The sequence below is a fragment of the Anneissia japonica genome, unplaced genomic scaffold (assembly GCF_011630105.1).
Source record: "Anneissia japonica isolate Jap-2015-1 unplaced genomic scaffold, ASM1163010v1 scaffold4988_len2956909_cov206, whole genome shotgun sequence".
NCBI lineage: Eukaryota > Metazoa > Echinodermata > Crinoidea > Comatulida > Comatulidae > Anneissia > Anneissia japonica.
The window spans coordinates 2,754,036-2,764,483 of NW_022696345.1; the positions used below are offsets into that span (position 1 = coordinate 2,754,036).

General features: G+C 34.9%; 2 protein-coding genes across 2 annotated transcripts in view; one reads left to right on the plus strand and one right to left on the minus strand.

The window, feature by feature from the left end:
* The window catches only part of LOC117101912 (echinoderm microtubule-associated protein-like 1), a 19,743-nt gene extending 19,327 nt beyond the window's left edge, over positions 1-416 (minus strand). Inside the window, 1 exon segment of the mRNA XM_033242027.1 lies at positions 261-416. Coding sequence (XP_033097918.1) covers positions 261-290 — 30 coding nt within the window. The 5' untranslated portion in view covers positions 291-416.
* Positions 417-2,047: 1,631 nt separating this feature from the next.
* The window catches only part of LOC117101913 (general transcription factor IIH subunit 2-like), a 23,216-nt gene continuing 14,815 nt past the window's right edge, over positions 2,048-10,448 (plus strand). Inside the window, exons 1-6 of the mRNA XM_033242028.1 lie at positions 2,048-2,156; positions 3,761-3,819; positions 5,224-5,338; positions 6,047-6,133; positions 8,816-8,866; positions 10,016-10,176. Of these exons, the coding sequence (XP_033097919.1) occupies positions 3,764-3,819; positions 5,224-5,338; positions 6,047-6,133; positions 8,816-8,866; positions 10,016-10,176 (470 nt within the window). The 5' untranslated portion in view covers positions 2,048-2,156; positions 3,761-3,763. The remainder of the gene's footprint in view (positions 2,157-3,760; positions 3,820-5,223; positions 5,339-6,046; positions 6,134-8,815; positions 8,867-10,015; positions 10,177-10,448) is intronic.

A 10,448-nucleotide genomic window follows, 5' to 3' on the forward strand; every position in this document is an offset into this window, starting at 1 on the left:
ATGTAGAATATAATATAACGTAACAGTAAAGAAACTCAAATACGTAAGATGTTGACTTTAGAAACACTAAAATTTATTAGGCGAATATTTCGGCTACTCCTGTAGTCTTTGTCAACGCTTGACATAACAAATTTTATGATTGCATCATAAGTGTCTTATTGCAAGACATTCAAAAATTTAAAGCAAAAGATAATTTACAGAGAATGGATGACTATTGTGAAATATATTATCGTTTCTACTAGAACCTGCTGCCTTCTTACCTGAAAAACATCATCCATGGGGAAAGACATTGCATTAATTATCGACGGTAATAAAAGAAATCATCCTTTTTGTTCCTCGTACCACAAACTCTAGATTATCTTTAATAAGACGAGTAGGCCTGCCGTGTACGCAAAATAAATATAAACATAACACGGTACTGACGTCGTTTCCACGCGCTAGTACACTCACATCGCGACCACCAATTGGTTGGTTGCTAGGACAATACCTTTTAATTTGTTGGCATATTGCAGTGTAAATAATTATTAGTGAGAAGTTATTATTATAATGAGGTACTACATTCTATTCAATCAATCAATCAATCAATTTATAGGCGCATAATACTGTGGTCTCTAACATATTCGCGTGAATTCATTTTGAGAATTGTTGTATTTACTCCATCTACCATAATGTTCAATTATTAATCGGAATTAAGTCAGTCAATACGGTAGTGAAACACAATAAATGACAATTAATCGATAATTATTGTATCCTGTTGTAAAATAAAGAATGTAATAGATTGTATAATAGTAAAACGTTATTTGTAGGCCTATATAATATAATATATTATATATATTATTGTATAATATATGCAATCAAACATGTTACACGCAGTACTCCAATATATTACGTATATATATATATATATATATATATATAATATATATATATAATATATATATATATATTTCCATCAAATTAAAAATACAATTCTTATTACAATATAAGCAGCAAACATAAAAAGACATTAGAAAAAAAAAACCTTCAATTTAAAATTGCACAATTACTTAATAGAATGTATACAAATAAAAATTAATTTTTGCAATTGCAAGTCTTTAGAAAATTGTTAAACATTAAAAAAATGACAATATAAACAATTCTAAAGCTACTATATTAAAAACTACATTAAAGTATATAAAAAGTTGAGTAAACAAACGTCTATCATAAGAATGTAGTGATCAAGACGCAATTAGAGTTACACTAAATCTAACTGAAATAAATAATAACCTGGTTACTATTCAAAAATAGATGTCTCAAGTGCAATAGCAATATTTTTCACAATTGATTGAGTGTTTGTTTTGAAACTGATGACGTTAACTTTACCATGGGAATGTTTCAAAAATAAGTGACTCATGGCAATTTTTGATAGTACCGTACCTCAACGTAAAGCTAATAGCTCTGATAAGTGGGTCAAATAAAATTTACTACCGCAATAAAATTAACTATTCCACAGAAAGGGCATAGGCCTACTTCCATTATTTATTTCGGATTTGGCTTTAAAGTCTAATGATAATGAGAAAACTTTTTGGACCTTTTTTTTTTTTTCCGTATGGCGTCCATACTGTTAACTTTTTGGCCCACCTGTTATTCATCATATCATTCAGTATATTTTCATTTATAATTTATATGTATTATTATAAACATGATCAGAATATTTAACAATTAATTTATTGACTATACTTATTTTATAAATAAGGAGAGGGGGAAGTAACGTAGTTGAGTGTAGTCTGTGAGAGTGTGATTCTTCAATTTTTGAAAAAGTTCTCTGCACAGTCGGGTACCTGTCCTGAAGCAATGGAATATGTAGCATTTGAACTGCCTGATCAACTTTGTTTAAGTAATAATAGTAATGCTTCAATAAAAACCCACCTACCTGAAATAAATAAGTAAATAATAAGGTACATGAAAGAAATACATTGAGCACAGGTATAACACTCTAGGCTATATTGAAGAAGTTTATTAAGAGGCTTAAAATAGGCCTATAATACCACTGCAGCATGCAGAGTGTGGGATAATGCCCAAAGGGCGCTCCATAAAAATGTTGTCAAATGTCGGCGCGGCGGCCGAAGAAGCGGACCTCAGCTGCAGCTCTCTGCTGTTAAAAATATTAAATTCAGGTATTAAATCGAAATAGACCTAGGCCCATAGGCCTAACTTATATAATAAATAGTGTATTTATATATTCTCTACTTAGGCTAGGCCTAGGCTAGATAGCTCAAGCCTCATTGCTTGCTAGGCGTATGGGGCTAGGCTAGGCCTGCAGGGTTACTACTAAATAGTAATAATGGGCCTAATAATAATGCCAGCTAAGCACGGTGTGTAGCACGAATTTTAGTTCCGTGCTAATTTTAGTATTTCGTAGTCTGGATTATCAGAGCCTATGAGTATGGGATGCAAATTTGCAATACTTTCTTCCGTAGTAAACAAATATTAAATATGTCTATGTGTATTCATTACAAAAATAAAATAACTAAAGTTTACACAATCAAGAATGTACCTTATTATGATCAACTTCACAGATTAATTATCTAGCAAAAACAATCAATAAAAAGTATGTAAAAGCTAATTTACGTTGAAAAAATCATAGGTCACTTTACATTGAGAAACGGAGCATGATGGGAAGGTTAGATGAAACTTAATTTCCTTTACAGCGACAGTAATTAGGCTAACAAAAATACGGCGGGAATAGGTTGGGTGAACAACAATGAGGCAGGAATAGATTGGTGTTCATATTACGTCGGCATAAGCAGTATACTATAAGTGTATTGACATTTACTGGCAGTTCGTTTGTGGAGTTTTTGAAGCCTTGGATTGGAGACCTTGTCTCTGCGCTCAACTGTTAGTTCGCCTACATGTTCTGTAAAGCTATTCATTAGTTTTACTTTGAATTTGCGTGTAGTGTACAGGGTATGTGCAAACATACCGTACAGCTTCCTTTTTGTTATATTTTGTCTCAGTAAAAGTACAACTGTTGTCACGACTATTTCTTTTTTTTTGGAACCATTATTTACTTACTTATTTATTGAACATATTTACAGTACAGGGGTGTAACAACCTGTCTTGTTTGTGGGAAAAAAAAGCTTATTCTCAAGCATGGAATACATTGTATTGAAGTAGTATAATAATATCTATATTACCATTCTTAATAGCCCTAATATTACTATCAATAATAAAATTATGATCAATCCTTAATATAATAATAAATATAATAAAACTATTTTGAGGCGTAGTGACATTTGACGAAAAGAAAAAGTATTTACTAATATTAATGTTTTTATATTGAATAGTTAAAAATCCAGTACACAGAGGCAACATTTTGAAAGTACCAATATCGACTACCTTATAATCGTTGATGTTGGGCAACTAGGGCAGCACCATATGATTATTTTGGTGTTTTTTTTTAAATTACTCTTGTATTCCTTGGAACAATTAAATATAAATTAATAGGTCTACCTGGAAATTGAATAAAATAAATACAAATAAAATATATAGCATAGCACTGCTGAGATATTATTTTGGAAGCGTCGGTTTGGAATTGTTTCCTCTTCATTCTTTATTATACAGTTCTTCTTAGTATAGCAAAAGCATTATATCAATTCAAGGGTTTTGTATTAAAAGCCCTAGGTGCTTGGCGAGAAGTTTGCTTAGGCCCGACCAATCAAAATGAAGGTCATTGCTTAAGCCAAATCCTACTCATACTTGTTTCTTTTTTATTTGAAAGAAAATGGACGAGGAACCAGAAAAGGCATACACTTGGGAGGGAGACTATGAGCGTACATGGTAAGCACCTGTGAGGTGGACTGTTGAGAAAATTGGATTGGATTGGATTTCTTCTGTGTAATACACACCAAGGCAATTCAACAGAAGGATGCACATCTTGGGACATCAAAGGTTATAACTCTGGCATCAACATTCTAGGCGCATGTGCGTCCCTACACGCTGAATGTCACAAAAACCATAGCAACCAGACCATAAACCATCAGCGTACGTGACGAATTACCCACACACGTGTTAGTTGCCATGATAATCGCGCGTCGTGTGGTGATTACAAAGGCCTAATGATATTTTGCACTAACATTAGACTGAAATTATATTCTTCATTTCAACATTAATTTTACTGATATTGTGGTGTATTGTCGTTCATGAGACTCACTTCGCAGAAAAAATTAATAAATGTTCTGTATCTACTCAAATGTTTGTTTTTGCACCTTAGTCCAACATTGTCAAAATGAAAGTTTAATGTTACATAAGAACATGAAATTTTATAAAATTCTTAAATTTTCAATTGCTATAACTTTGATTTTCTTGGTCAATTTTCAAAAATTGAATTGCAGTTTATAGAAGCATTTAACAAGCTCGCGGTGAAAAGAAATCAGATGTAACAGACAGTGCGAAATACTCAAAATTAATAAAATAGTAACTAACACCATAAAACATATGGCACGCATAGACTGATAATTGACGCCAGGATTTGCCCGAAGGGGGGGGGGCCCGAGGTCCCCGATGCCCCAACGAGGGGTCAGATTTCCTCAAAGAAAGCAAAGTGGGCGTGGTCGAGCTCCGATTAAAATGTTTAGAAAGTGGTCGTGGGGGCTTCGGCCCCCGAAAATTTTAACAAATTTAGGGGTTTCAAAGGCTTATTTAATCGATTTTAGAGTCTACTAATATGTAGAAAATACATATAATTTTTTTTCTCCCCGACGAATTGTGCTTTTTCTCCCCGACAGGGGGGGCCATTTCCCCCCGACGGGGGCCATCTCCGCCCCCCCCTCCGCTGGTGCCACCCCTGGTACGCACGCGCTATGTTCGAGAGCGGAGATGTGCGTCCTTCTGTTGAATTACCTTGTACACACCAAGGTTAACTCTAGAAAATGTTTCCAGTAGAGTCCTTTTGCTCGTGAATTGGGTAGTACAGCAGGAGACAATCCCTTACTCTTTTCTGAAGAGTGTACTGCATTCTTCAACATACACATGGGACCTACAGCATTTCAGCCCTCCAGCTGAAACACATTGAGATCAGAGATGGGAATTGAACCGGGGACCAATAGATCTCCACGGTTCAGTGCAGACTATAGCTACATTTTTTTTTGCTTCTGTCCAAATATGTACTAGAATTTTCATAGAAATCATATTATTTCATTGAAGATTTTGTTCAAGAATGTTGAAAATATGTTGTTTTTGTAGGGAAGCTATCAAAGAAGATGAGCAAGGGTCACTGCAAAGCACAGTTGATGACATCATTCACAGGGCTAAGCGCAGACGTTTACTTGATCGACCTGTTAATGTTCGTCTGGGGATGGTAAATTTATTAAATATATGATAATTATGTTAAAAATTTTAAGAAATTGTTTTTGCGACATTGTAATAACACGTAACTGCTAACACCTTTATGGTAGTTTCTTACATAAACTACAGTATTTTTGTTTTGTTCAAGTTTGTTTAGTGTAATTAAGTTAGTTTAAGATTTAAGTCTAGTTTAGATATTTGTGCTTTTAAACAATTGTTTGATTTGTTTATTTTAAGTTATTTAATTTTTTTTTTTTCTTTTTTTTTTTTGGTTAAATGGTTGTATACATGGCCTTGCAGAATAACAACTGTTAGTTGAGCCAAGTTTTCCGTGTTTTAAATAAAGCTTATTATTATTATAATTATTTAAAACTTATTTTTGCGTCTCTTCACATGATATATTTTCATTTGAATGAGGCAAACAATTGTTAAATTATTCTGTTTTTTAGGCTTGGTATTGCTTGTACGTGTGTTTGTATATGGATGCACCTCCCTCAAAATAATAATGAAATGAATTGTGTTACTCAATTACTGTGTTGATCAGCCAGCTTTATTTTGAGTATAGGACCTGGCCTAATTCTTATTGCTAGCCTTCACTCTCTTATACATTTTGGTATTAAAATGGTGAAGAGTGCTTAATTTTTTTCAGTCCTTGTATACTTTATAAAAAATTATATTTTAATATAAAATGTATTGTATATTACATTAATTTTTCTTTCAGATGCGGCATCTGTACATTGTCTTGGATATGTCTAAATCAATGGAGATGAAGGATCTAAAACCTACCCGACTCCACAGCACAATCAAGGTTTGACAATAGCTTTAACAATGCTACACATACAATCCACAAGATTAACCTCTAACTAGGCGTAACATAATCTTTTGACAATTGAAATGTCATTGTCGAAAACATGCTCCTTCTGTGGCCGGACAAAGGGGCTTAAATGGACCAGTACACCTGGTTAATCGCCTACTCTTCTCGAAGGATGTACTGGGTTCTTTAAAGTGCACACGAGCCAATTGTGTACACTGGACCAACGGTTTAGAGTACTTATCCGAGAAGACTTGTTCCACCACCGGAACCATAGGCCAGCGTGTCGGTATGATATTGTGATATATATGTCTCGGTTCTCCCTGTCTTAACCGCTTGGCCAATCGTCTCGCTTTAAGCCTTAAAATTCGATTAGAATCAACCTGAAATGGAGACAACTCAGAGCAAATTTCTACATACATTTATATAGCACTTTTTCATGAAAAGCAGAGCGCTTTTTTGTTGTATTTTTTACTAATATACTCTGGCGATAAATTACATACACTAACTGAAGAAAACTGGAAAGTGAGAAAAAACATAAAACAATACAGATGAAACCAATCACCACTGCACTGTTCCCCAGCAATTTAAGGCACAAAGCTCGCCAGGACAGTATTCACAGGTACTCAAATGATGTTGGCATGTAATCCTAGTCAATTCCTAGTCACAAGGAAACAAATTTTCAACATTTTCTTAAATATTGTAACAGAGGCTGAAATGCAAATGTTGCGTGGTAATTTGTTTCAGTAAGGTAGTAACACATAAGAAAATGTCTGCTGATGTGAAGTGAGTGAGTAGTCTGGTTGGCAGTCCTTAAGTAGAGTGTTGTCGGAACTCGACCTGAGCCCTGTCGTGTAATGGGAGACTGCGTGACAGATAGTCAGGAACCAAGCCTTGGATGCACTTGTAAGCCATCACTAGAACTTTGAAATAAACCCACTCTCTTACAGGCAGCCAGTGAAGTGGATGTAAGTATGGTGTAGCATGATCAAACTTCTTACCACCACAGATCAGTTTGGCAGCCCAGTTCTGGACATGCTGTAGATGGTCAAAGTCAGACCGCTTGGATCCAAGTAAAAGAGAGTTGTAGTAATCAAGTCTTGACAATACAAGGGCTCAAACAACTATATGGCACAATTCAGTAAGGTATTTCAGTAAGTGAAATGTTACAATTGTGAGATTTCGGTCATTGAAGAGTCTATGACAACACCAAGATTACAAACTCAATCCGTTGGCTCAATGACCTTTGCCACAAACCTGCAGGTAACAGTAGGTATGATTCATCCGTGTAATGATTTTCAACTGCTACAAGGAACTCCGTTTTCTCTTTGTTAAGCTTGACCATGTTGATAGTGATCTACTGCTTAATCTCTCTAATACAATTGTTGAGCTTGTGCAAGCACAGGAAATGGAGTTAACATCTTGAGACTGAAGGAAACATCTGAATGTCATCAGCATAAATATGGTATTGAATACCATGCCACTGTACAATCTGTACAATAAAGTGTAAAAGCGTATGAGCCTTGGGGATCAACGTGCAAAGTCTTAACTATTTCAGACTGATATCATTTGATGTAAACACTCAATGATCTATCAGAAAGGTGTGATTGAACCCATCTAACAACTTTTCTCGGGAACATACAGGTGACTATTTCAGTAGACGTTTAATGCGGATTCGTATGTCGTTAGGTTCATCAGTGTAAATTGCAATTGCATATCCTCACTCAATCTTTAAATCTATGATACTTCTTAAACAACATATTGGTAATTTAATTATGGAGAAAACGTGTAGAGAATGAAATTTGTTAGATTTATTTAGATTTGAGGGAGTTTATTTGTTTAAGTCTGTTTAATAAGAACTTTATCAGTTAAACTGAGCTTACATCATCACAACAGAAGCACATGTTTTTCATACCGCCCCACAAAAAATTAACCAATTGACGGACAAAGTTTAGGAAGCGCAGCTTAATGTATACAACCGACCCAGCAACTGGCATCGTGATGGCGAAGAATATGTTGTGTTTAGAAAAATATATCAGACCGAAAATGCATGAAAAAAACAAAAAAATGCACCAGTTTTATTGGTAATTAAATTTGCTGTGCAGTACAGCAAAAGAACAGGTACTGTATATAATATATGTTAAAATAAGGCAAGACTTCCTTTATACCTTGTTTCGTGAACTTATTTTTTTTTAAATCGTCAGAGGAGGGCAAAGAGGAGAGAAAAAAAAAATGAAATGTTATTGGTGAATGTAAACAGTGTAGTGATTGGATGGTTAAATGCTTTAAATTTATATAATTATATAATAAATATATAATTTTTGGAGATTTCTAGGCAGCAGTGGGCGTAATAAATTTTTTTCTGAATTTCTATTTTTTCGTGGCGGCGGGTGTGCTAATTGACCAAAAATAAACTTTGATTTTTATTCAAAATCATTATTGGCAGGTGACGGGCTTTTGTGTTTGCATGGCTAATCATAGCAAACCCATGGCTTTCCCACATCTATTTAAACTGCTAGGCCATAACTAGGCCTACAACAGGCTTGTTTGGAAAGTGTTCAATACAAATGTTTTACAGACAAATTTACGTAGCTTCTCTGGAGGAGGGTCGGTGTTAGGAGAGTGGACTGTAATTACCAAAAGTTGCATAATCAATGATTATTTTGGAATTTCTTTCAGCTTCTTGAAAGTTTCATTGAAGAATATTTCGATCAGAATCCAATCAGTCAGGTATGTACAGTAGTTAATTTTTATATTTTTGTAATTCAAGCTGAACGCACCACTCTTGTGTGTGCCGTCGTTCCAAAGGCGTATGTTCTGAAAGTAAAAAAAATTGGCTGGGTTGGCCCTCTACAGACTGTAATCTACATTTTGGCATGGAACCCAGGCTAGACTTGTGCAAAATAGATAGAAATTCAAAATATTGCAGGCAGTACCAGTGGCGTATCTAGAAGTTTTGAAGTGGGGTGCTGATTGGGGGCCCTTGATGATCAGATGAGGGGTGGTAGTTTGTGATTTTAGGTGATTTTTAACTACTTTACTGTGATTTTTGTGGGGTGGAAACTGGGGGGGGGTTGGGTGCGAGTAATTTTTTGGAGAGGTGTGCGTCTCCCGCGCAACCCCCTAGATACGCCACTGGGCAGTACAGAATGTCAGCAGGTTATCATAAGCATTTATGAAGCATAAGCGTACCGTAATTCTTGGCTAGTCCTAGCTGTACGCCTAGCCGATACGCGTGTGGCTGAGGACAGTTTGGTTTTTCTGAGCATGTGCAGATTGTGCTTATCTGGTTCATTAGCATAACTATACCACACATAAGGTTAATTCAAGTTAGACGGCTTAAACCAGCCAGCTGCCTATCCTGGTAACAGTTATAAGTCCTTGATACGTATGTATCTAATACTTACCTATTTTCCTCTAGAGCTTATTTTTATCTTTCAAGACCATAGGCCATAGGCCGTTTATTAGTAATCAACAATATTATTCACATATCTTTTATCATATACCCGTACATATAATTCATTATCCACATAATGTTTTACATAATTTTTTTCATTGAATTTCTATATGCTAATTCTTTTGTGAAAATCGAATATAATGGCTTATTCATTTCTGCTATATTTTCAGACTTAATTAATGTTTTGTAAATGAAAAATGCTGCAAGGCTATAAAGCTCTCCCACTAACATGTTTTTTTACCCAATACAAGGTTATATAAAGTAAACTTCTCGTACTTCTGATCAAGTTTTAGGCACAATTGGTTAACCAAGATCCAGTAGATTCTTAACTTGATGCATTTACTTAGCATATTATGTTGCTTATCCTCAACAACATCTGCACATAGTTTACAGTATGGATATGTCTTTATTTTCTTGTAAAGCTTGGGATGTTGACAACCAGTAACATGCGAGCGGAAAAATTGACTGAGCTTGGTGGAAATCCGCGACGACACATCAACTCACTCAGAAAATGCATAGACAAAGTGTGCCTTAAGGAACCATCTATACAAAACTCATTAGAACTGGCATTAAATTCACTCAGGTAAGAATAAACAACTAGACTTACTATGTCTGTTTGAACAACAGAACATAGGGCTTTTCCCCATTCCTTTAATGAGAAATGAAGTTGAAATTGCAACAAAAAGAAAAGTCGTTAAAAGGTATAAAGTAAAAAAAACATGGAAAACCAATATAATTTTTAATTAAGTGGAAAAAATGAAGTGGGAAAAAGAAAAAGAAAACGAAACCAAGTTCACCTGCGACGTTATTAGCGAGACTTGAACTATGGCTGCAATGGTAATAGCGAGGTACATC